General features: G+C 52.6%; 2 protein-coding genes across 4 annotated transcripts in view; both read left to right on the top strand.

The window, feature by feature from the left end:
- Window positions 1-2,123: 2,123 nt before the first annotated feature.
- LOC144378794 (cell adhesion molecule CEACAM21-like) lies at window positions 2,124-11,116 on the top strand. The gene is given in 8 exon segments (XM_078062491.1): window positions 2,124-2,322; window positions 3,122-3,481; window positions 5,340-5,618; window positions 6,812-6,932; window positions 7,900-7,952; window positions 8,277-8,308; window positions 8,717-8,758; window positions 9,026-11,116. Coding segments are annotated over 8 exon segments (1,017 nt in total). The 5' UTR covers window positions 2,124-2,258; the 3' UTR covers window positions 9,092-11,116.
- A 435-nt stretch (window positions 11,117-11,551) lies between these two features.
- The window catches only part of LOC118542799 (cell adhesion molecule CEACAM6-like), a 24,257-nt gene continuing 9,319 nt past the window's right edge, over window positions 11,552-26,489 (top strand). The window contains exons 1-10 of one of the 3 annotated variants that reach the window (XM_036103257.2): window positions 11,552-11,721; window positions 12,526-12,885; window positions 14,149-14,427; window positions 14,824-15,078; window positions 17,876-18,154; window positions 19,115-19,229; window positions 20,192-20,244; window positions 20,568-20,599; window positions 21,009-21,050; window positions 25,403-25,485. In XM_036103257.2, the coding sequence (XP_035959150.1) occupies window positions 11,658-11,721; window positions 12,526-12,885; window positions 14,149-14,427; window positions 14,824-15,078; window positions 17,876-18,154; window positions 19,115-19,229; window positions 20,192-20,244; window positions 20,568-20,599; window positions 21,009-21,050; window positions 25,403-25,429 (1,506 nt within the window). In that variant the 5' untranslated portion in view covers window positions 11,552-11,657 and the 3' untranslated portion in view covers window positions 25,430-25,485. Of the gene's footprint in view, window positions 11,722-12,525; window positions 12,886-14,148; window positions 14,428-14,823; window positions 15,079-17,875; window positions 18,155-19,114; window positions 19,230-20,191; window positions 20,245-20,567; window positions 20,600-21,008; window positions 21,051-21,317; window positions 21,672-25,402; window positions 25,486-26,489 lie in introns of those variants that run through there. The other 2 variants (XM_036103256.2, XM_036103252.2) reach the window with 2 other exon arrangements.

Below are 26,489 nucleotides of genomic sequence, written 5' to 3'. Positions count from 1 at the left end.
AGTTCAGAGCCCTACACTGACCTCCAAAGACATCAGGGGGTGACTCCTCATCCTGAGGGCCCCTGGTCTGTGGGGACACCTGCTATGTCTCCCTGAAGGTTTCTCGGCAGCCCAAGGAGTCCTGGGGAACAAGGGGGAACGTCCCAGGTAGACGGGACAGAAGAACCCAGGATGTGCCTGTGTTTCCCCGGGGCTGAGGGTCTCCTCCCCTTTCACAGAGGCAGCCCTGGGATCCCTCAGCTGAGTCTCTGGGTGGAGCCACTCCAGCTCCTGGTTCCTGCAGGGAGACCTAGAGCAGAGCAGAGACAGGGACACAGATGACTTGGATGCAATCCCCTCAGTGAGTGATGGGGAGACAGAGCATTGTGGTGTTCAGCCTCCCAGGCTGGTGCCTTTTCCTCAAAGTCTCAAGAGACCCCTACAAGGTCATTCCTTGAAATCTCGAGGACAGAGAGCTCATGCTGAGGGAGCACATCTCTGGGCTGACAATTCTCCTGACACAGGATCAGGAATATTCTGGATACTGCCTGTCCTCTCCCTGGACTCACCCTGCCCTGGGATGGAGTCAGGCAGTCTAGGACCCACAGGGACCAGGACCCGGGCTGACCAGTCCCTCACCTCGGCCCAGGACTCAGGCATATCCTTGGGAACCTGGTCAGCATCCCTGGTGTGGCCCCAGAATCGCCTCCAGGGGGGCGACATAGGGACATGCAGACAACACACAGGACATTAAACCCTGAATCTGGCTTTGGCTAAGGAGGTGGAGAAGGAGCCTGGTTTCCATCCCTTTCTCCAACAGACCCTTCTGGGTCCCTCCCACATGTCTGTTCTGTCCTGCCCGCTCCTTCTAGGGAGAAGACCCTTGATTTGTCAGGGGTCCCTGTGCAGCAACCCATTCCCTGCCTGGTACCACCAGGGGGATGGGGGAGGCAGGGTGACCACAGCAAAGTCCCCCAGGCAGAGGACAGGGGCTGCCCAGGACACTCAGGGGCACATGGACAATGTCTGGGCCACAATTCAGCCAACAGACCCTGAGGGAGGGTCTCCTCAAAACCTTCCTGGGAGCCCCAGTCACCTGAACTCCCACCACCTCTTCTCTTCCCAGGACACAGGAAACCCCCTTCCCACCTGGGAACTGAGCTCCTGAGACACGTGGTCCTGGGTGTCTGTCCCTGGAAGCAGAGGCCAGGCTGGGGACACCCAGGGATGGACTGTGGGTCCCTCACCAGTCATCACCCAGCCTGCCCCTTTCTCACCCCCAGAGTCATCTCTGGGACCTCGCTACCAGGAGTCAATCCAACCTCCCCAGAGCTGTGAGAACACTGGGGAGACCGGTGCCCAGCTGGGATTCTCTCTTACAACAGAAATAATCGGCTGGATTTGGGGACCCTGGGGCTCTGTGTGTGGTGCCAACAGACTCAAGGCCAGGACTCAGCAGAGGAGTAGGGAGAAGGGTCATCCTGTAAGGGAACCGGGTCCCCCTCAGTCTGGCTATTCAGAGTGTGCTCCCTGGGCCAGGACGATCAGCATCACCTGGGAGCTTGTTAGAGGCAGACTCTGGGGTCCACACCACACCTGCTGAGTCAGAATCTGCATTTTCACAGCATCTGCAGACCCTCTGTGGGCTCAGGAGAGGGACAGGCGACCCTACACCCATATCACGGGGTCTCAGTCTGGCTGGGCATCTGCTGAAGCAGCATTTCTGGGTGTCACCTGGGCATCCACAGTCTTGATAAAGTTCCACAGGTGATTCCAGCGCACAGTGGGGGTGACATCCCTGTGACATGTTCCTGAGGCAGCCCCCAGGCTCCTGCTCTGAAGGGAAAGCCACCCGGGGAGGAGAGAGGGCTGTGGGGGCGCTGACCCTGCACCTTGACCCCGAGCTGTGGGGGTCACCGGACGCCAACGCCACAGGCTTGTGCTTGTCCAAACAGGGGCGTGTGCGCGCTCTCGCATATGGTGGGAAAGCACAGCTGAAGACGGAGAGGCCTCAGCAGTTCCCAGGGAACCGCAATGTAGGCAGAAATGAAAGGGGAAGAAGAGGACAAGGGAGTCAGGAGGGAGGGGAGAGGCGGGGCCCTGGCAGAGACCCCGCCCCCGGCCCACGTGACCCCGCCCAGCGCTCCTGGCCCAGAGGCCGCTCAGCTCAGAGGGAGGGAGGACGGCAGAGCTGACAGGACAGGACGGCAGTGCTCCTGAGCGTTTCTGGAGCAAAAGCTCTTCCCCCAGAGGGAGGGACGGACCGGGCAGCAGGCACCATGGAGCCCCCGTCGGCCCCTCCCCGAGGAGGACGCGTCCCCTGGCAGGAGGTCCTGCTGGCAGGTGAGAGGGATGATCCCCTGCGAGGGGGCGGGAGGATGGGAGAGAGAGGCTGGCTGGGGTCTCCCGGGGAGGACAGGGCTCTGAGAGGGGACAGGGGAGCAGGGCAGGACGGGGGAGCCGGCTCAGCAACGGGAAAATTTCATGATCTGGAAATGGGGAGCCAAGGGCTGTTTCCCAAGTTACTCATCACTGAGGACTGAATTCTGAAAACTGATAACAACAACCAGGGACCCTAAACACTGCCCTTTCCCACCAACCTGAGATCTTGACAGACAAACGCTAGACTTGGAGGGCCCTGGGGACACGTTCATTCAGCCCCGGGTATTTGCAGCCTGCCCCACCCCTGGGGTACAGCACAGATCAGACGAGTCCCTGCCCTCCCCGAGCTCACTTCTATGGGGAGGAAGACACACAGAGACGTCTAGAATGTGATGTCAGGTCCTGACGAGCACCAGGAAGGGAACAGAGCAGGGAAAGGTCAGAACGTGAAGACAGAGGGTCTTTAGAGGAGGCGCTCAGGGCAGACCTCTCCCCAGGACCCCCTGAGTGGGAGCAGGTATCTGAGGGCAGGGAGGGAGTGAGCGACAGACATGTGAGGAAGAGGGTTGGAAACAGAGGAAGTAAGTTCAGAGGCGCTGAAGTAGTGTGGTCATGCCGCTGACCTTGACCAGCAGGAGACACACACTCACACACACACCCCGAGGCTGGGGGATTAGGACCTGCTCCTTCTCCGGGGCCCCAGCTTTCCCTCCCAACACATAGGTCCAAACACTGATCTGTGTCTTCCCTTCCCTCCTAGTCTCACTCTTAACCTTCTGGAACCCACCCACCACTGCCCAAGTCACTGTGGAATCGGTGCCGCCCAGTGTTGCTGAAGGGAAGGATGTTCTTCTGCGAGTCAACAATCTGTCTGGGGATCCTCTAGGCTATAACTGGTTCAGAGGGGAAACTGTAGAGTCGAGCCGTCAAATTGTATCATATGCAGTAGACAGAAATGTAACTACCCCAGGGCCTGCACACAGCGAAAGAGAGACAATATACCCCAATGGATCCCTGCTGTTCCAGAACATCAACCTGAAGGACACAGGATACTACACCATACAAATCATAAAGAGAGACGTTCAAGTTGATCAAGTAACAGGACAGCTGCGCGTATTCCGTGAGTAATTCCTCTCTCACCTCTGGTGTTGGGTGGGATGAATTCTACTTCACACACACAGGATGGACAGGCCAAGATTTGGCCTCCATCCCCCTCTGCATTAAGTCCCATGTGGGGTTCAAGCATTTAGTGCGGGACACACACAGTGGAGACAAACTTCCTAATATCAAATGCCTTTTCAGGAATCCAGACTCTGGGACCATCTGAGAAAGACCCTGCAGGGTCCAGTCAGGACCAGGCCTGAGGGGCTTCTGGGATCCTCACCAGAGCTCAGCCCAGAAAGCCCCTGCCCAGACCCCTGTGTTGGGGCTCCTGACTGTAGTGACCCTGGGGGTCTGTGCCAGGATGGGGTTAGGGCTCCTGGGCAGAGCTGCCTGGGAGCAATGATTTCGCAGCTGCCCGAGCTGGTCACCAGCCAGGGCTCAGTCTCAAGAGCCACATCTGGGGAGGGCAGAGCCTGGTCCTTCACCTGAGACTCAGCATGGACAGCACAGACACAGAAGTCCCCAGTCCAGGGGCACCTGTGTGGCTCAGTCAGTTAAGCAACTGCCTTTGGCTCATGTCCTGATCCCAGTGTCATGGAATTGAGCCCCGGTTAGGGTCCCTGCTCAGCAGGGGAGTCTGGTTCTCCCCCTCCCCTTGCTCATGCTCTCTCTCTGGCTCACTCTCTGTCTTTCAAGTAAATAAATAAAATCTTAAAAAAAAAAGTCCCCGGTCCATTAGCCAACTGCTGTGGAGGGCTTGGGGGACACCAGTGGAAGGGCAGCACCCCCAGGAAGGAACAGAGCAGAGAGATGTCCTGGCATCTCCTCCTCCACCAAGAATCAGGCCCAGGGAGCCTTCTCTTGTGGAGACAAGTGGGAATAGCCGCCATCTGATTGGCCAGCGGCTATAGACCAAATTGAGGTCAGGTATTTTGGGACGTTTAAAGGTTAATTCACAAGCATGGCAAGTAGAGATCATCTACCATTATTCTTATTGCATTAAGGGGAAACTGAGGCACGGGGAGACACAGTCACTGAATCAGGGTCACACAGACTGGTGAGCAGCAGATCAGAGTTACCCAGGCTCTGTGTGCAGACACAGCCCCGTCCTCTCCTCCAGCAGAGGGAGGGATGCTGGTCTGGGCAGTGATGGCAACCGGAGGCTCACTCCATGTTTACTCTAGAACCATATGACCTGCATCAGCAATCAGAGGCAGAATGATCCGGCCGACCCCCAGATGCCCAGTCCTCACCTCTCTGTGCTGGACTTGAGATCTGTGTTCCTGTCTCTCCCACTGGGGTGTCAGGGAAAGAATTTGCCTTGTCCTCCTGACTCTACACCTGAAACCAGCACAAGGTCCACGTGTAACAAACTCGGTTGCTCTTGCTTAGGAGGGAAGGAGTGAACAGTGTGGGAATCTCTCCCGCTGGAGGGCAGGGAGCCTGTGTGGCCAGACCTCCTAGGATCCTGCACCCAGGACACCTCTCTGAAGAGATGATGGATCATTAATTCACTCACCACCCCTGCTTCCTGTTCATCTCCTTGCTCTCTGCTTGGTCATTGGTCTCAGCTCTTCCTGATGATAACGATGTTGCTGGACACATGGGCTAAGACGTTCCTGGTGCTGATACTACAGAGATGTCCAGGCAGAGCAGACACATGACTGAGGGTCAGAGGGGGAGGTAAGGGCCTCTCCTTACAGATCGTCACCTGAACAAAGACACTCATCCTTCTGCAGACAGCAGGGGCATCCTCTGGGGCACATTTACACATCTCGCTAGGGCCCTTGGAATGGCTGGCGTCTCAGAGGAAGGAGTGTGACCCAAGGCCCCAGGCCCATTCTCATTCCATCACCTCCTGTGTTTCCCCACAGAGCCAGTGGCCCAGCCCACTGTCCAGGCCTACAAAACTATAGTCACAGAAGATAAGGACTCTGTGGTCCTGACCTGCTCCACAAATAACACTGGGGTCTCCATCCACTGGTTCATCAATGGCCAGAGTCTGAAGCTCATGGAGAGGATGAAGCTGTCCTAGGACAACAGCACCCTCACCATACTCCCTGTCAGGAAGGAGGATGCCGGGAATTACCAGTGTGAGGTCTCCAACCCAGTTAGTTGCAGCAAAAGTGACTCCATCAGGCTGGGTGTGAGCTGTGAGTGACCCTCAACCTCTCCTTCTCCTCCCTGTATATTTCACTGGCAGGGGGTGTGTAATAGATGCAGGCCCGTAGGTGGTGGGAGCCTCCTTCAGAGCCTCTAGGACAATGTGGATAGAATTCCCTGGAATTAGATGAATCTTGTTAGCATCTTGTTAGAATCTTGTTAGCATCTGATATGTACCAGCTATTGGAGCTCAGGCAAGATGCTTAACCTCCTGAGCCTCAGTCTCCTCATCTCTAAAATTGGAAAGAACAGCTAGATCTTAGGCCTGTTGTGAGGGTTGTTAATATGAATTTATGAGATGAAATCCTGAGACGCATCATACACAGAATCAGGCTCAATCAAATTTAGTAGCTATTGTTCTTTTGTTATTAACGTTTTTGTTACTAGCTGTAATATCTCGGGGAGTTGGGATTAAGTGTTGTGTGATCACATTACAACTCTCTGACCTTCACTGATTTACTGAAGCCCTTTACATACTCGGATGCTCATTTTGCACAGTAGGGGGTGACACCTGCCCCCTCATGGGCAGGGACAGCAGCAGATGAGATAAACATAAAGTATTTCCCACGTGCCTGGCACAGAGCTGACCTCAAAAGCAGTCAGCTAGTGTTATTCTCTTTAATTAGTGTTGAATGGACAGGTAGGGGCCTCCCTCTAAGAACATTGATAGTAGGGGAGCCTGGTTGGCTCAGTCGTTGAGCGTCTGCCTTCGGCTCAGGTCATGGTCCCAGGGTCCTGGGATCGAGCCCCGCATCAGGCTCCCTGCTCAGCAGGAAGCCTGCTTCTCCCTCTCCCACTCCCCCTGCTTGTGTTCCCTCTCTTGCTGTGTCTCTCTCTGTCAAATAAATAATATCTTTCAAAAAAAAAAAAAAAAAAAGAACATTGATAGTAATGGAAAGGATGACCCAGGGGAAGAGGCATAATGTGAGAGGAAAATGAACAGGACACTGGCACTGGCCCGAGGGTGGGGGCACAACATGAGGATTCAAGCAAGTCCAGGATTTCCCTGAGGAACAGAAACGATGCAGCGGTCGAGGGGGTGGGACATGGTGATCACAACACACACACCACCCAGACCTCAGTGGCCTTTCCTTCCTTCTGAACCAGACCCTTCCCCCATGGCCCCTCCTGGCTTCTGATTTGACCTGGGACTCATTCCCCTCCCTTTTTCTTCTTATTTCAGATGAAAGAAGCACCACAGGCCTCCCTGTGGGGTCCATCATTGGCATTGCAGTCGGGGTCCTGGTCGGACTGGCACTGTCGGCCACCCTGGGTTGTCTCCTGTTCCACACAAGGACTGGAAGGTACGATGGCATTTCCCACACTGATCCTGTCCCCCAGCTGACCCTGGGCCAGGAGGGGACCCCATCCTGACCTAGGATTCTGGGCTGGCTCTTCCAGGCCGCCCAACAGCCCTCTGAATTTTCCCTCTCATTCCATCTGGCTCCTTCCTAACCAGCTGCTGACCAGTGAATCCTTCAAATGTTCCTCAGTTATAAATTAGGGACAACTAGGAAACAGCCCGTCATGGTTTTCCTGGTTCGATTGGCAAACCTACAGTGGTGCTGACAGGACTAAGTGCTCGGTAAATGGCACCTCCCATGGTTTATTTATGTCCACACACCCTGTGAGGGAGAGTTATACCTCAGGATCTGAGGCTGGTCCTGGTCAAGGTCACACAATGGAGAGTAGAAGAGCCTGACAGTCCAGGTGAGTTCATCCCCCAAATGGCAGATGCAGGAACCACAGCCCCTGATCTGTGAGAGCAGAGAACCTGGGTTTGGCCAGGGAGAGGTCCTGGGATGTCCTTTATGCCTCTTGTCCAGGCAGATGGAGATAGAGGACAGGCTGCCGTCACATTTCAGCATCTCCTGACCTGAGGGGGCGAGGGTCTGGCCACAGCGGGGGCACCACATTCAGGGATCCAGCATACCCGGGGCTCCCCAACTGTCCTGTACACATAGCTGCAGGCTTGACCCTTCCACTCAGACAAACCCTCATGTTTGATTCCTTTCCTGGGTCCTCCATTCTTTTTCTGCACACTTTCTCCTAGATGCCCATCAGCCTGAGTGTCTTCCCCTCTGGGCCGAGGGCGTGCTCCAAAGGCTTTCCTTATCCCCTCTCCTGGGCCTGTCCTCTGCTGAACAGCACTGGTGGGGAGAGGGGGTCTCTAACCCCTGCCTGGAATGAGGATCCTCCTTTTCCCCTGCTCTCACACCAAAGCTGTGACGTCTCCCTGCACCCCTCACATGTAAGCCTGATCTTTCCTAGGGCCAGTGGCTGGTGTGATCTCAGAGAGCTCTGTCGCCCAGCATCCACCCCCCGTGAGTATATCTTCAGCACGGGTGGGACCCAGAGCCCCGAAGTCCTGCCCACATTGTCCACTCCTGCCAGTCACTCCCCAGGGCCTCTGACCCTTTCTCTGTGGCTTCAGCTCAGGGGACCTCAAATGGCCATACACGCTGACCTGTGGAATCTAGGTCATAGGTCAGCACCTTGACCTCATGGGCCCTAACATGGCCAGTGGGTCTGTCCCTGGGAGGTGCTCCTGCTTCCCTGTTCTCTGAGAGCTGAGGACCTGTCCCCTCCTGGAGGGTGGCCCCAAGCTTCTTCACAGCCCTGGTGCTAACTCCTGTCTCTGTCCCCAGGCCATGGTCCAGCCTGCAGCTCCGCATCCCCGGTAAGCCCGCCCCCTCCACCACTCTTTCCACTGGGGTCCAGGCTGTGCAGACTCAAGGTGGGCAACCAGCCAATTCAGCAGCACAGAGCAGACCTTGCTTCCCCCAGAGTAGCTAGGACAAGGCAAGCCCTGTTCTGGCCAGGAGTGGACCCTCTTCAGGGGAAGGACCATCCCCCTGCATGTCCTGAGTTGTCCCTGCTCCCCTGAGCTGGCCAAAGGAGAACCCTGGAGTCCAGCCAGGGGCAGGGTGGGCACTGGGAGCATTAGCCAGGGGTCCTGGGCAGTGGTCGGGGCCTGGGGTATGGGTCAGCAGGCTTGGAGAAGGCTGCTCCAGAGGCAGATCTGGTCACTTCTGTAGAGAAATGACCCTGCCTCTCTGACTACCAATACCCATTCTCTCCTGTTTAGGACTCCCTGCCCAGCCCCACCACAGCCGTTCCCATCTACCAGGTGAGTGTGGGCAATGACTGCTCTGGTCCCCGAAGCCCAAGGGGGCCAAAGATCTGCGCCCATCCTGCCCCTGGCTGTGTTTTCAGGTTCAGGAAACAGGAGAGCAAGGGGGAGAGGGCATTGTGGGAGGAAGGAGGGGCCTGGGGCAGACACCTGCCACACAGCCAGGCTCCCAGAGAGCAGCCCAGGTGGGCCTAGAACCTGAAAGTCACCCAGAAATGTTCTAAGAAGGTGACAGGGTCTCAGAGGCCTCTTCTTCTTTTACAGGAATTACGACACCCCAACACAAACATTTACTGCCAGATCAACCACAAAGCAGAAATGGCTTCTTAGTTTCCCCTGGGAACTGCTCCTTCCAGGGCCCTCCTGGGACCCCAGACTCTAGGTGGGGTCAGGAGCTGCAGCCTGAGCCAGAGAACCGGCTCTAAGCCCTGAAGATATTCAGGGACATGGACCCAGGGTCAGGTCCCTCCTGATTTCTGGAGACCCCTACAGGCTGTCCTGAACCCAGGACAAAGGCCCCCATTTCCCAGGAAGTGGGGGTTCCCAGGGAAAGTGTCCTGACCCCTGACCCACCAGGGATGATCTGAGAGGATCTGAATAAGGAGGACTCATCCCCTCCTTGACCCTTTTTTTGGTGAATGGTAATTTCTCTTAGCAGAAATTTCCCCAGGGGCACCTGGCTGGCTCAGTCAGTAGAGCATGCTACTGTATTTTTTTTTAACGTTTTATTTATTTATTTGAGGGAGAGGGAGAGCAAGAGAGCACAAGAAGGGGAAGTGGGAGAGGGAGAAGCAGACCTCCACTGAGCAGGGAGCCCTATGGGAGGCTCGATCCCAGGACCCTGAGATCATGACCATAGCTGAAGGCAGATGCTTAACCAACAGAGCCACCCAGGTGCCTGGAGCATAAAACCCTTGATCTTTGGATCATGAATTTGAGCCCCATGTGTGACATAGAATTTAGTTTAAAAAAATAGTAAAGTGGTCTCAAGAGACCCCTACTAGGTCATTCCTTGAAATCTTAAGGACAGAGAGCTCTTGCTGAGGGAGCACCTCCCTCTGGGGGGACAATTCTCCTGACACGGGAGCAGGAATCTTCCGGTCAGTGCCTGTGCTCTGCTAGGGCTCACCCTGCCCTGGGATGGAGTCAGGCAGTCTAGGACCCACAGAGTCCAGGACCCGGGCTGCCCAGTCCTTCACCTCTGCCCAGGGCTCCCGTCCCACTCACATCCTTGGGAGCCTAGGCAGCATTCCTGGTGCTGCCCCGAGAATCGCCGCCAAAGGGTGACATAGGGACATGCAGAAAACACACAAAAAAACCCTGAAGCTGGCTTTAGCTAAGGAGGTGGAGGAGCCTGGTTTCCATCCGTTTCTCCAACAGACCCTTCTGGGTCCCTCCCACATGCCTGTTCTGTCCTGCCCGCTCCTTCTAGGGCCCTAGGAGGTCCCTGATCTGTCAGGGGTCCGTGTGCAGCTCCCCATTCCCTGCCTGGCACCACCATGGGGGAGGTAGGGTGACCATAAGAAAGTCCCCAGACAGAGCACACAGGCTGCCCAGGACACTCAGGGGCACATGGACAGTCTCAGGGCCACAATTCAGCCAACAGACATGGAGAAGGAGGGTGTCCTCCAAACCTTCCTGGCGGCCCCAGCCATCCGATCTCCCACCAGTCCTCTCTTCAGAGGACACACAGGAAACCCCCTTCCCACCTGGGAACTGAGCTCCTGAGACACCTGATCCTGGGTCTCTAACCCTGGAAGCAGAGGCCGAGCTAGGGACACCCAGGGATGGACTGTGGGTCCCTCACCAGTCATCACCCAGCCTGCCCCTTTCTCACCCCAGAGTCATCTCCGGGACCTTGCTGCCAGGAGTCAATCCAACCTCCCCAGAGCTGTGAGAACACTGGGGAGACCGGTGCCCAGCTAGGATTCTCTGTTACAAACGGAAATATCCCCTGGATTTGGGGACCCTGGGGCTCTGTGTGTGATGCCAACAGACTCAAGGCCAGGACTCAGCAGAGGCCAACTCAGGGTAGGGAGAGGGGCCAACCTCTAAGGGAACCGAGTCCCCCTCAGTCTGGCTATTCAGAGTGTGCTCCCTGGGCCAGGACGATCAGCATCACCTGGGAGCTTGTTAGAGGCACACTCTGGGGTCCACACCACACCTGCTGAGTCAGAATCTGCATTTTCATAGGATCTGCAGACACTCCGTGGGCACTGGAGAGGGAAAGGCGGCCCCGTCCCACATCATCCCACCCGGTCTCAGTCTGGCTGGGCATCTGCTGAAGCAGCATTTCTGGGTGTCACCTGGGCATCCACAGTCTTAATAAAGTTCCACAGGTGATTCCAGCGCACAGTGGGGGTGACATCCCTGTGACAAGGGTTCCTGAGGCAGCCCCCGGGCTCCTGAAAGGAAAGCCACATGGGGAGGAGAGAGGGCTGTGAGGCTGCTTATCCTGCATCTTGACCCTGAGCTGTGAGGGTGACTGGACCCCAACGCCACAGGCTTGTGCTTGTCCAAACAAGGGCGTGTGCGCGCTCTCGCATATGGTGGGAAACCACAGCTGAAGATGGAGAGGCCTCAGCAGTTCCCAGGGATCTAAAATGTAGAAGGAAATGAAAGGGGAAGAAGGGGACAAGGGAGTCAGGAGGGAGGGGAGAGGATGAGAGGAGAGAGGAGAGGGGAGGGGAGGGGCGGGGAGGGGCGGGGCAGGGACCTGGCAGAGACCCCGCCCCCGGCCCACGTGACCCCGCCCAGCGCTCCTGCCCCCAGAGGCCGCTCAGCTCAGAGGGAGGAAGGACGGCAGAGCTGACAGGACAGGACGGCAGTGCTCCTGAGCGTTTCTGGAGCAGAAGCTCTTCCCCCAGAGGGAGGGACGGACCGGGCAGCAGGCACCATGGAGCCCCCGTCGGCCCCTCCCCGAGGAGGACGCGTCCCCTGGCAGGAGGTCCTGCTGGCAGGTGAGAGGGATGATCCCCTGCGAGGGGGCGGGAGGATGGGAGAGAGAGGCTGGCTGGGGTCTCCCGGGGAGGACAGGGCTCTGAGAGGGGACAGGGGAGCAGGGCAGGACGGGGGAGCCGGATCAGCAACGGGAAAATCTCATGATCTGGAAGTGGGGAGCCAAGGGCTGTTTCCCAAGTTACTCATCACTGAGGACTGAATTCTGAAAACTGATAACAACAACCAGGGACCCTAAACACTGCCCTTTCCCACCAACCTGAGATCTTGACAGACAAACGCCAGACTTGGAGAGCCCTGGGGCCACATTCATTCATCCCCGGGTATTTACAGCCTGTCCCACCCCTGGGGTACAGCACAGATCAGAGGAGTCCCCGCCCTCCCCGAGCTCACTTCTATGGGGAGGAAGACAGACACGCAGAGACGTCTAGAATGTGATGTCAGGTCCTGATAAGCACCAGGAAGGGAACAGAGCAGGGAAAGGTCAGAACGTGAAGACAGAGGGTCTTTAGAGGAGGCGCTCAGGGCAGACCTCTCCCCAGGACTCCCTGAGCGGGAGCAGGTATCCAAGGGCAGGGAGGGAGTGAGCGACAGACATGTGAGGAAGAGGGTTGGAAACAGAGGAAATTAAGTTCAGAGGCGCTGAAGTAGTGTGGTCATGCCGCTGACCTTGACCAGCAGGAGACACACATTCACACACACACCCCGAGGCTGGGGGGTTAGGATCTGTTCTCTCTCCAGAACCCCAGCTTTCCCTCCCAACACATAGGTCCAAACACTGATCCGTCTCCTCCCTTCCCTCCTAGTCTCACTCCTAACCTTCTGGAACCCGCCCACCACTGCCCAAGTCACGGTGGAATCGGTGCCGCCCAGTGTTGCTGAAGGAAAGGATGTTCTTCTGCTCGTCCACAATCTGCCTGGGGATCCTCTAGGCTATGGCTGGTTCCGAGGGGAAACTGTAGAGCCCAGCCGCCAAATTGTATCATATGTAGTAGACACACAAGTAACTACCCCAGGGCCTGCACACAGCGGCAGAGAGACAATATACCCCAATGGATCCCTGCTGTTCCAGAACATCAACCTGAAGGACACAGGATACTACACCGTACAAATCACAAAGAGAAATTTTCAAGTTGATCAAGGAACAGGACAGCTGCGCGTATTCCGTGAGTAATTCCTCTCTCACCTCTGGTGTTGGGTGGGGTGAATCTACTTCACACACACAGGATTTACAGGCCTGAACTGGGCCTCCATTCCCTTCCGCATTATGTCCTGTGGGGGGTTCGAGCATTTAGTACAGGACACACACAATGGAGACAACTTAATTAGATTAGAATTCCTTTCCCAGAATCCCGATTCAGGGATCTAGAACTCTGCACGCCCCAGGAGGACAAGTCCTGAGGGGCCTCTGGGATCCCCACCAGAGCTCAGCCCAGAAAGCCCCTGCCCAGACCCCTGTGTTGGGGCTGCTGATTCTAGTGACCCTGTGGGTCTGTGCCAGGATGGGGTTAGGGCTCCTGAGCAGAGGTGACTGGGAGCAACTCAGTTGCTTTTGTTAGGAGGGAAGGAGTGAACGGTGCGGTGTCTCTCCCGCTGGAGGGCAGGGAGCCTGGTGGCCAGATCTGCTAGGATCCTGCACCCAGGAAGCCTCTCTGAAGAGATGATGCATCATTCATTCCCTCACCACCCCTGCTTCCTGCTCATCCCCTCGCTCTCTGCTTGGTCACTGGACTCGGCTCTGCCATGGATGGGGTCACTGCCTCATGTCACTCATTATCAAACAGCTGGGCAGAGCTGCCATCCAGGCCCTGGGACCTGAGTACTGGACTGACCTCCAGGCTTGTTCCTGCTGTCCCCGGTGTCATTTCTGCTCAGACCCCCATCCCCAGGCTTGGCTGGCAGGTCAGTGCAGAGCCAGGAGAGGTCCGGGGCTGTCTCTGACTCTGTCCTGTGTCTTCCAGGATCAAATGCTGCTCTGTAATTCACTCTGGAGACAGCCTTGCTGTCAGCACACAGAGCAGGGGCTTTACTTTCTCCTAGCGCTCAGATGCTCATGCATTTGTCCTGAGCTACACACACCTGCCTAGTCTTTGAAGGCCTCAGGTTGGCTGAGAGGTGAGAGATGCCAACTCTGATTCAAGATGCTTGTGGAATGGGGCCCCTGGGGGGCTGAGTCGTTTAAGTGTCTGCCTTCAAATCAGGTCATGATCCTAGGATCCTGGGATCGAGCCCAAGCCCGAGATGTGGCTCCCTACGAAGCAGGGAGTCTCCTTCTCCCTCTCCCTCTGCCCCTCCACCTGCTTCCGTGTGTGCGCTCTCTCTCTCTCTTTCTTAAATAAATAAATAAAATCTTTTTTAATAAATAGATGTCTTGGAGAAATTTCATGTACCAACCACCCAGGGCAATGTTCTTTCTGTTGTCTGCACAGCGGAGTTACCCAAACCCAACATCGCAAGCAACAACTCCGACCCCGTGGAGAATGTGGATTTTGTTCTACTAATGTGTGGACCTCAGACACAGAACACAAGCTACCTGTGGTCAGTAAACAGGAAGAGCCTCCGGGCCAGCACCAGGCTGGAGCTTTCCCTGGACAACAGGACTCTCACTATACATGGTGTCACAAGAAATGACACAGGAACCTATGAGTGTGAAATTCGGAACCCAGGGAGTACTGGTCATAGTGACCCATTCACCCTGAATGTTCTCTGTGAGTAACTTCCCTTCCTACCTGACCCGGGCTGCCAGCCCAAATCCACGCTGCCGGGGGCCAGGCCACAACTATCTTTCTGGGGTCTGAGTCCATGACTCTCAGCTGGACCCCCAGGCTGGCCATGGCTTCTGGTCCCAGACAATCCTGGGCAGGCCCAACCTAAGCCAACTCTGGGAGGGGACGGGCTGTTCCTCCCTGAGAGGGTCACCAGCCTCTGAGGGGAAACAGGTGAATGTCTTAGACCCAGGCTCAGTGAACACAGGGGGCTTATGGTTGGGACTTTCTCAAACAAGGTTGGGACCCAGCTCAGAGGGACACTGTGGCCCTAATACACACCAGGACCTCCCCTTCCCTCAGATTACATCACCTGTGGCTTTATTCTGTTTGCTCCAGATGGTCCGGACGCCCCCACCATTTCCCCCTCAGACTCCTGTTACCTTCCAGGGGCCAACCTCAGTCTCTCCTGCCACGCAGCCTCTAACCCGCCTGCACAGTATTCTTGGTTTATCAGTGGGAGGCCCCAGCCACTCACACAGGAGCTCTTTATCCCCAACATCACTGCGAATGATAGTGGATCCTATACCTGCCTCGCCTATAACTCTGGCACTCGCCTCAATAAGACCACAGTCAAGACTATCACAGTCTCTGGTAAGTGGATCCCTGGAGCATCTGCATGGATCGCTGTGGTGAAGGTCTGTCTGGCTTTCAGAAAAGAGCCTAGAAGAAGTTATTTCCCACTAGCAAATCCCAGATCTGTCCCTGAACTCTCCCCCTACATGTCTGCTGTCGCTTCCTCCCCTTACTTTCTGATTGTATGGTAGACCTTGGGTCCAGCCTGGAATGTGGGGAGAGGGCTTCTCAGTTCCAGAAAGCCCCATGCATAAAATGGGACTTTGCAAATAGGGAAGAAGGATCCTAAGGGTCAAGTTGCTTTTTGTTGTTGTTGAATTGCAGAAGTCCTTTATATAATCCAGATATTAACCTCTAACCAGATATGGTTTGCAAATGTTTCCTTCCAATCCATGGGTTGCCCTCACATTTTCTTTGTTAGTGAACTTTAATTGACACACAATGTGACATAGTTTCAGGTGTACAGCATAGTGATTGGACAACTCTCTATGTTATGCTCTATTCAACACAATGTAGCTCCCATCTGACCCCATGCAGCCCCATTAAAATACCATTGACTGGGGCGCCTGGGTGGCTCAGTTGGTTAAACGACTGCCTTCGGCTCAGGTCATGATCCTGGAGTCCCGGGATCGAGTCCCACATCGGGCTCCCTGCTCGGCAGGGGGTCTGCTTCTCCCTCTGACCCTCCTCCCTCTCATGCTCTCTGTCTCTCATTCTCTCTCTCGCAAATAAATAAAATCTTAAAAAAAAAAATTTTAAATACCATTGACTATATTTCCTATGTTGTACATTTCATCCCTATATCCTGTTAATTCCATAACTGGTACTACCACTCTCCGGATTCTGTCTTTTGATGCACAGTAGTTTTCCATTTTGATGTAATCCAATTCAGCTATTTTTTCTTTTATTGTCTTTGCTTTGGGTGTCATATCTAAGAAATCATTGGGAAATCCAGTTTCAGTAAGTTTTTGCATTATGTTTGTTTTTAGACTTTTACTATTTGACTCTAATGTTTAGATGTTTGACATATTTAAGTTAATTTTTGTACATGATGTGAGATCGGGTCCAACTTCATTCATTTGCATGGCTATCCAGTGTTCCCAACACCATTGGTTGAATAGATATTTTTCTCCATTTAATGGTCATGACAACCTTCTTGAAAATCACTGGACCACATATGACAAGGTTTGTTTCTGGGGTGCCTATTCTATTCCATTGGTCTCTATGTTTGTCTTTATACCAGACCCCATTATTATCAGTTACTAAAGCTCTGCAGTCAGGAAGTAGGAGTCCTCCAACTTTGTTCTTTTTCAAAATAAGTTTGCCTATTTGAGGCTTCTGAATTTCTGTGTGAATTTTTGGAAGTTCTTCTTTCGGCAAAACATTTCGTTAAGTATTTGATATGGAGGTACCTGGCTGGCTTAGCTGGTGGAGCATGCAACTCCTGATCTTGGGGTTGTAGGTTTGTGCCCCACATTGGGTGTAGAGAGTACTTAAAAATGAAATCTTAAAAAAAGGAACTTGGTAGGAATTACACTGAATTTGTGGATCTCTTCGGATAACACTGTCATCTTAACAAGACTAAGTTTCATCACCATGAACATGGGATGTCTTTCCATTTATTTGTGTCCTCTGTAATTTATTACAGCAATGTTTTATATATTTCCATATACAGTCTATTGACTTACTAATTAAGTTAATTCCTAAGTATTTGATTCTTTTTTCTGAAGTATTTTATTCTTTTTAATGTTATTGCAAATAGAATGGTTTTCCTATTTCTTTTTTGGGTTTTTCATTGTTAGTGTTAGCAACACAGTGATTTTTGTATGTTGATTTTCTATCCCCCAAATTTGTTGAAGTTGTTTATTAGTTCAACAGTTTTTAGTGGACTCTTTAAGGATTTGTATATAAAATTTCATGTCATGTGCAAACAAACATAATGTACTTATTTTTTTACAATTTGATTGCACTGTGTTTTTTTTCCTCCTAATTATTTTTGCCTGGTCTGCTGTACTCTGTTGAATACGGGTGGTGAAAGTGGGACGTTTATCTTCTACCTGATCTTAGAGGAAATACTCTCACTCTTTCACCATGGAGTGTGATGCTAGCTGTGGGCATTTCATGAAAGGCCTTTATTATGTTGCAGAAGTTTCATTCTATTTGTAAGGGTGCCAGTATTCTGTATACAGTAACCACCACTCTACAGAAGTTTTTCACCAGGAGAGTCAAGCCACAGATCTGGAAGTAAAAGTCTTCTTCACAGTGAGAAAACCTGTAGATTGAAAACTCTTTGATTCCTAAGGTTATGAAGATGGTGCAGGTGGCTCTCATTCCCTAGTAAATTATAACAGTATAAATGCCTTCCCTACTTTACATGAAGGTGCCTTAGACACAGAGATGGAAGGGCTGCGAGTCTTCATCCTCCAAAATACATGGAAAGGTATAAAGGAATGAGGCCTGATCTTTTAAAGTCACAAAAGTTCAAGAAAATCTCACCGAAGTCCATGGGAAAAAATTCCTCATGATAATGAGGTTGCTGGACACATGGGCTAAGAGGTTCCTGGTGCTGATACCACAGTGATGTCCAGGCAGAGCAGACACATGACTGAGGGTCAGAGGGGTAGGAACAGAGCTCTCCTTACAGATCATCACCTGAACAAAGACACTCATCCTTCTTCAGACAGCAGGGCCATCCTCTGGGGCACCTTTACACATCTTGCTGGGGTCCTAGGAGTGGCTGTCATCTCAGAGGAAGGAGTGTGACCCCAGGCCACAGGCCAATTCTCATTCCATCACCTCCTGTGTTTCTCCACAGAGCCAGTGACCCAACCCTCTGTCCAGGCCAGCAACGCCATAGTCACAGACAATAAAGACTCTGTGGTCTTGACCTGCTCCACAAATAACACTGGGGTCTCCATCCACTGGTTCTTCAATGGCCAGAGTCTAAAGCTCATGGACAGAATGAAGCTGCCCCAGGACAACAGCACCCTCACCATACGCCCTGTCAAGAGGGAGGATGCCGGGAATTACCAGTGTGAGGTCTCCAACCGAAGCAATTCCAGCAAAAGTGCCCCCATCAGGCTGGATGTGAGCTGTGAGTGACCCTCAACCTCTCCCCCTTCCTCCCTGTATATTTTACTGACGGGGGTATAAAATGGATGTGGGCCTGGAGGAGGTGTGAGCCTCCTTCAGAGCCTCTAAGGAAATTTGGATAAAATTCCCAGGAATTAAATGTATCTTGTTAGCATCTTGGTTGTGATATGTACCAGCCATTGGACCTCAGGCAGGATGCTCATCCTCCTGAGCCTGTTCCCTCATCTAGAAAACTGGAAAGAACAGCTAGATCTCAAGGCTGTTGTGAGGGTTGTTAATATGAGTTCATGAGATGAAATCCTGAGACAGCGTCATACACAGAATCGGGCTCAATCAAATATAGCAGCTATTGTTCTTTTGTTATTAACGTTTTTGTTACTAGCTGTAACATCTCAGGGAATTGGGATTAAGATTTGTCTTATCACCTTCCAGCTCTGTGACCTTCACTGATTTACTGAAGCCCTTTACATGCTCAGATACTCATTTTGCACAGTGGAGGTGACACCAGGCCCCCTCACAGACAGCGAAGCAGCAGATGAGATAATCCTAAATTATTTCCCATATGCCTGGCACAGAGCCAACCTCAAAAGCAGTCACCTAATATTATTCTCTTTAATCAGTGAAGAGTGGACTGTTAAGAACCTCCTTCTAATACCATCAATGGTGATGAAACAGAAGACAAGGGGAAGAGGCATAATGTGAGAGCAAAATGAACAGGATCCCAGGGCTGGCCCCAGGGGTGGGGATAAAATGTGAAGATTAGAGTAAGTCCAGGGTTTCACTGAGGAACAGAATGGTGCAAGGGTTGAGGGGGTGTGGACGCTGTGGTGACAACACACACACCAGGCAGACCTCAGTGGCCTTTCCTTCCTCCCGAACCAGGCCCTTCTGCCACGGCCCCTCCTGGCTTCCCCAGATCTGACTTGAGACTCATACCCCTCCCTTTTTCTTCTTATTGCAGATGGAAGAAGCACCACAGGCCTCCCTGTGGCGTCCATCATTGGCATTGCAGTCCTGGTAGGACTGGCACTGGCAGCCGCCCTGGGGTGTCTATTGCTCCGCACAAGGACTGGAAGGTACGATGACATTTCCCACATGCGAATCCTGTCCACCAGCCGACCCCCGGCCAGGAGGGAGACCCTGTCCTGACCTAGGATTCTGGACTGGCTCTTCCAGGCACCCAACTGCCCCCTGGATTTTCCCTCTCATTCCCTCTGGCTCCTTCCTCACCAGCTGCTGATCGGGGTGCTTCCTTCACAGCTCCCTCAGTTATAAATTAGGGGCAATTAGGAAACAGCCCCTCAGGGTTGTCCTGGTTCAATTGGCAAACCTGCAGTGGTGCTTCCAGGACTAAGTGCTCAATAAACAGCACCTCCCATGTTTTATTTATGTCCACACTCCCTGTGAGGGGGAGTTGCAGCCTCAGGATCTGAGGCTGGTCCTGTTCAAGGTTACACAATGGCGAGTGGAAGATCCTGACAGTCCAGGTGAGTTCATCCCCCAAATGGCAGATGTGGGAACCATAGCCCCTGATGTGTGAGAGCAGAGAACCTGGGCTGGGCTGGGGGGAGGTCCTGGGATGTCCTTTATGTCTCTTGTCCAGGCAGATGGAGATAAAAGATGGTCCACTATCACATCTCAGCATCTCCTGGCCTGAGGGGGTGAGGGTGTGACCACAGCAGGGGCACCACATTCAGGGATCCAGCTTACCTGGGGCTCCCCAACTGTCCTTCAAATGCAGCTGCAGACTTGACCCTTCTACTAGGTCAAACCTTCATGTTTGATTCCTTTTCTGGGTCCTCCAGCCCTTTTCAGGACACTTTCTCCTAGATGCCCATCAGCCTGTGGGTCTTCACCTCTGGGCTCCAGAGGCCTTTCCTTATCCCCTCTCCCGAGCCTGTCCTCTCCTAAACAGCACTGGTGGAGAGAGGGGGTCTCTAACCCCTGCCTGGAATGAGGATCCTGCTTGTCCCCTACTCTGACACCAAAGCTGTGACGTCTCCGTGCACCCCTCACATGTAAGCCTGATCTTTCCTAGGGCCAGTGGCTGGTGTGATCTCAGAGAGCTCTGTTGCCCAGCATCCACTCCCCGTGAGTATATCTTCAGCCCGATGGGACTGTGAGTCCCTTAGTCCTGCCCCAGTGTCCACTCCTGCCAGGCACCCCCCTGAAGCCTCTGATCCTTTCTCTGTGGCTTCAGCTCAGGGACCTCAATGGACTATACTCCCTCACCTGTGGAATTTGGATCATAAGTCAGCACCTTGCCCTCATTGAACCCTAACATGGCCAGTGGGTCTGTCCCTGGGAGGCGCTCTTGCTTCCCTGTTCTCTGAGAGCTGAGGACCTGTCCCCTCCTGGAGGGTGGCCCCAAGCTTCTTCACAGCCCTGGTGCTAACTCCTGTCTCTGTCCCCAGGCCATGGTCCAGCCAGCCACTCCGCATCCCCGGTAAGCCCGCCCCCTGCACCACTCTTTCCACTGGGGTCCGGGCTGTGCAGACTCAAGGCAGAGCAACCAGCCAATTCAGCAGCACAGAGCAGATCTTGCTTCCCCCAGAGTAGCCAGGACAAGGCAAGCCCTGTTCTGGCCAGGAGTGGACCCTCTTCAGGGGCAGGACCACCCCCCAGCATGTCCTGAGTTGTCCCTGCTCCCCTGAGCTGGCCAAAGGAGAACCCTGGAGTCCAGCCAGGGGCAGGGTGGGCACTGGGAGCACCAGCCAGGGGTCCTGGGCAGTGGTCGGGGCCTGGGGTATGGGTCAGCAGGCTTGGAGAAGGCTGCTCAAGAGGCAGATCTGGTCACTTCTGTAGAGAAATGACCCTGCCTCTCTGACTACCAATACCTATTCTCTCCTGTTTAGGACTCCCTGCCCAGCCCCACCACAGCCGTTCCCATCTACCAGGTGAGTGTGGGCAATGACTGCTCTAGTCCCCGAAGCCCAGGGGGGCCAAAGATCTGCGCCCATCCTGCCCCTGGCTGTGTTTTCAGGTTCAGGAAACAGGAGAGCAAGGGGGACAGGGCATTGTGGGAGGAAGGAGGGGCCTGGGGCAGACACCTGCCACACAGCGAGGCTCCCAGAGAGCAGCCCAGGTGGGCCTAGAACCTGAAAGTCACCCAGATATGTTCTAAGAAGGTGACAGGGTCTCAGAGGCCTCTTCTTCTTTTACAGGAATTACAACACGCCAACATAAACATTTATTGCCAGATCAACCACAAAGCAGAAATGGCTTCTTAGTTTCCCCTGGGAACTGCTCCTTCCAGGGCCCTCCTGAGACCCCAGACTCTAGGTGGGGTCAGGAGCTGCAGCCTGAGCCAGAGAACTGGCTCTAACCCCTGAGGATATTCAGGGACATGGACCCAGGGTCAAGTCCCTCCTGATTTCTGGAGACCCCTACAGGCTGTCCTGAACCCAGGACAAAGGCCCCCATTCGCCAGGAAGTGGGGGTTCCCAGGGAAAGTGTCCTGACCCCTGACCCACCAGGGATGATCTGAGAGGATCTGAATAAAGAGGACTCATCCCCTCCTTGGCCCTTTTTTTGTGAATGGTAATTTCTCTTAGCATAAATTCCCCAGGGGCACCTGGCTGGCTCAGTCAGTAGAGCATGCAACTCTTTTTTTTTTTTTTTTAAGATTTTATTTATTTAACTGAGAGAGTGAGAGAGAGAGAGTACGAGTGGGGAAGTGGGGCAAAGGGAGAGGGAGAAGCAGACTCCCCACTGAGCAGGGACCCGGATATGCAGCTCCATACCAGGACCCAGGGATCATGTCCTGAGCCGAAGTCAGATGCTTAACCAACTGAGCCACCCAGGTGCCCCAAGCATGCAACTCTTGATCTTGGGGTCATGAATTTGAGTCCCATGTGTGGTATAGAGTTTACACTAATAAAAAAATAATAAAGTGTAAAAAACTAAAAAGAGAAAAGAAATTCACCTGAAACTCTGGGTCTCTTCTCTCCTGGGTCACATAGGGAATGTTACCTCTGAGTTGACCAAGCCCTCATCTCTTGTCCCCCAGGATAGAGGAAGGGGTGAGTGGTGTGGACATATTGGGACCATGCTAACTAGAACACCAGAGCTGTGGCCAAACCATGAGAGAACTCAGCAGTCCTCACACTGCTCAGGGACCAAAGCTATAGACACTCCCAGTGTTTATAAATGTGGTTTGGGTGTTGGGAGCACAGAACATGGGGCCTCTGATGACCACATGAAGATGAGCTAGGAAGGAGTAGCTGTGGGCAGGCACACATCCCGGTGTGGGACCCCTTCACAGCTTTTTGGTGTCCTGAGTCCTTCGGCCTTCCTCCCCCAGACCTGGTGGCCCTGACTGGTGGCCTTCACCAATAAACCTGCCTGTCCCCAAATCCAGGATCCAGCTCACTGAGACCTGCCCAAAGGTTTCTCCTCTGTGTCCAAGGCTAGCTTTCAGGATGTCCTTACCTCTGGGGTGACTTAGAGACAGGCTGTCAGAGTAACCCCAGTGGGGAAGACCCAGAATTCCTGCCTTGAGCATAGCCCTCCCAGGCACTGCCAGTGACCTCTAGCCCAGTACTTCCCATCAGTGTCCACTTTTGTCCCTGAACTGGATCTGATTGAAACACACCTCCTCCCCACAAATAAGCGTCCAGGTCAGAGGCAGGGTGCTTTCCCCTCCTAACTGTCACCCAGGTTCCCATGGCGATGGGACAAAGTGTCTCTTCCACCCGGTCCACGGGCCTCCTCCCACCTGTGCCTTACCTGCAGCCCCTCCACACACCCAGGCTATCAGGTCTTGGTCCTTGCCTGAGGCCCCAGGTTGGGTGCTCTTCCCATGTGGATTCACTTGCATTGCGGTGCCCACATTTATACAAACAAAAGTGGTCTGAGCAGCAAGGTACCCCACCCACATTCACAAGTGTGTCTGCCATTGACAGAGTGTTGTCAGTCATGAGATGAGAGGTAAGAAAAACAACCTGCAAAATATCACATCATTATTCAGCTCTAGGACCCTCCTTATCCCCACACTATGTTGGATTAGACAAGGTGACACCTCTTGTTAGTTTCCTCTCGCTGCTGTACCAAATTATTGCAAGCCTAGTGGTGTAAAGCAGCAAAAATCAAGGTGCTGACCTGGCTATTTCTTCTGGAGGCTCCAGGAGAGTGTTTCCTTGCTTTTTCAAGCTGTTGGCATCCACCGGCCTCCCATGGCTGTGGCCCCTTCCTCCACCCAAAGCCAGCAGAGCAACGTGAAGTCTGTGTCCTGTTTCCATCCATCACATCTTCTCCTCTGGCTCTGCCTCCCGTGCCTCCCTCTGTCACTTATAAGAAAGAATGCTTGTGAGTATTTTGACTCACTGAGATATACCACCATAATCTTGCATCACATGATCCTTAACTTAATCTGTAGTGTTTATCACCTTCCTTCACTACAAAGTGCTGGTGGGCAGCCTGGACTTGGTCATCTGACTGTGGAGTCACTTCCTGCAGTGATGTCCACAACACCCTCCGTGCCCTGAGGGATGGAGACAGAGGCCAGTGCACACTCCCTGCAGCCCTCTCTACCACTTCCTTGTTCATAATGCTCCTTGTTAGGAATGGAAAGTGTGTGGACAGAACCAGATCAAGGCTCCTAAGCCGGGGGAATAGCTGGGAGTCATCAGCACCACGGACAGTGTCCCAGCCAAGCTCCTCCCAGGAGTTGAGCAGGGAGGAGACAATGGGGGACTGCTGGAGAGGCTTCCCATTTCTGTTCTACAGAGGATGCAATGAGGCAGAATGCTATTACAGGGACAACCCGATTCTGCTCTAATCTGTGAATCCTAAACCCTTTGCACATGTCTGGATGTTACTTGTTGGCACATCCATTACAGCTCCCCGCTTAGCTGATTGCTGCCCCCAGAGGGTGGCCTCAGGGAGGTTGGGAGTCCGCTCCAGCCTCTTGGGGAACCTCCTGGCCCTTGAGAGTCAGGCCCCTCTCTTGTCTACAATAAGCAAAGAATGTTTCATGAGTAACTTCAGACCCTTGGTGCCTGACCTTGGAAACACATCCATCACCCAGCCTGGAGCACCCCTGAGCACAGCATCCTGTTTCCCAAGCCCCAGCTGAGCCCCCAGGCAGCAGGGCAGAGCAGAACCCTGGGCTATTCTCCCAGCTGCTCTCTGCTGAGCCCTGTGCCTGGTGTCAGAGTCCTCTGCCCTTCCCAGCAGAGGCAGACATTCCACCCAAGGGACAAATGGGGCCTTGAGATCTCCCAGGGAAGAAGCCAACATCGGAGGGTTCCTGCATCTGCCTGTGACCCCTCAGAGGAAGAAAAAAGACTAGGGCCCTCACAGTCACCCCCATCTTCCTCTTTCCCATCCACATCCCACCCACAGAACCAACTCTAATGCTACAGACCCAGCCCTGCCCTTCCATGGGGCTCAGGTCCATTCTGTCCTCTCACAGTGACCAACATGAGAGTCACCTGGGTGCTTTATCTTTACTATTTCCTTCTTTCTGCTTTTAGCTGGGGTCACCTTGCTCTTATTTTCCTAGTTCTTGTGGTAGGAACTCTGATTATTGATTTGAGATATTTCCTTTCTTAAAAGCATTTCATGCTACGAATTCCACTTTCAGCACAGCATAAGTTGCATCCCACAAATGGTGGAGATGTTTTTAGTGTATTTAATATAATTCTGTGTATTTTTAAATATCCTTTGAGACTTCCTTTTTGACCCATAGATTAACAAATATGTAGCTTGCTTTCCAATTGTTTCAAAGATTTTTCTGCTGCCTTTCTATTGCTGATTTCTAGTTTACTATTTTCAGAGAACATACTCTGATTTCAATTATTTTAAGTTTGGTTAGGGGCTCCTGGCTGGGTCGGTTGGTGGAGCATGTGACTCTCGATCTCAGGGTTGTGAGTTCGAGCCCCACGTTGAGGGTAGAGTTTACTTCAAAACAAAGTAAATTTGGTTAGCTTTTAGATATGACAGCAAGCATAAGCCACAGAGAAGGATGAATTGAACATCTTCTCCTTGGCCATTCTTTAATCGTAGGTCAGCTGGCAACAAAGCCTCATATTTTTCCTTCATCAGAAAATTTCCTTCTTTCCCCTTTCCTCCTGAGGATCATTTGCCAGATACAGGATTTGTAGTCGATTTGAAAAACCTGCCACTTCCTTCTGGCCTCCATGCTGTCAGATACAAAACCTACTGCCACTTAAATCAGCGTTCCTTAATATGCAATGGGTTGTTTCTCTGGCTGTTCTTAAAGATTTTTTTTCCCTCTTGTCTTTAGTTTCCAGAAGTTTGCGATGTGTCTTAGTGTGACTGCTTATTGTGCTCGGGGTTCACTCAGCTTCTTGGACCATTATTTCTTCAGGTACTTTTTTCAGTCCATACTTTTTTCCTATTTCTGGTATCCAGTGGTGTCAATGTTAGATTCTTCATTTTTTTAAAGATTTATTTATTTGAGAGAGAGAGAGAACTCACAAGCAGTGGGAGGGACAGAGGGAGAGGGAGGGAGAGAATCCTCAAGCAGACTCCCCACTGGGCACCAAGAGACCACGAGTCAAGGAGTACTGGCAGACTCCAGAAACTGGAGAAGGCAAGAAAATTGATCCCCCCCCAGAACCTCCAGAAAGGAATGTGGTCCCACCAATATCTTTATTTTAGTCCAGTAAAACTCATGTTGGACTTCTGACCTCCAGAAATGTAAGGTAATAAATGTCTTGCTTTTAAGCCACCATCTTTGTGATAATTTGTTACAGCAGTAATAGGAATCTAATATAGACTGCATATTAGATTATATTGTTGTATTAATATCAAATTGGGGGAGCTTGATCATCGTACTGTGGATATATAGGAGAAAATCCTGGTTTGATGAAATACGGGCTGAAGTAGTTAGGGTGAAGTAGCATGATACCTATAACTTTCAATTGATTAATCAAAAAAATCATATATAGGGCACCTGGGTGGCTCAGTTGGTTAAGCATCTGCCTTCAGCCCAGGTCATGATCCCAGGGTCCTGGGATCAAGTCCCACATCAGGCTCCTTGCTCAGCAGGGAGTCAGCTTCTCCCTCTGCCTCTGCCCCTCCCCCCCAGATCATGAGCTCTCTCTCTCTCTCTCTCAAATAAATAAAATCCTTTTTAAAAAATCATATATATACACATATATATATATATATATATACATATATATAATGAAAAAGATTTGTGTGTATGCACATGCATATATTTATCTCTATACAGATAGAATACAAATGTGGCATTGGTAAATAAGCATGACAGGTATATGGGAGTTCCCTCTCATAGTCTTTTTTTTTTTTTAATTTTTATTTATTTATTTGACAGAGAGAGACACAGCGAAAGAGGGAACACAAGC

The sequence above is a fragment of the Halichoerus grypus genome, chromosome 15 (genome assembly GCF_964656455.1).
Source record: "Halichoerus grypus chromosome 15, mHalGry1.hap1.1, whole genome shotgun sequence".
NCBI lineage: Eukaryota > Metazoa > Chordata > Mammalia > Carnivora > Phocidae > Halichoerus > Halichoerus grypus.
This window is presented reverse-complemented; position numbering and strand designations above follow the sequence as displayed.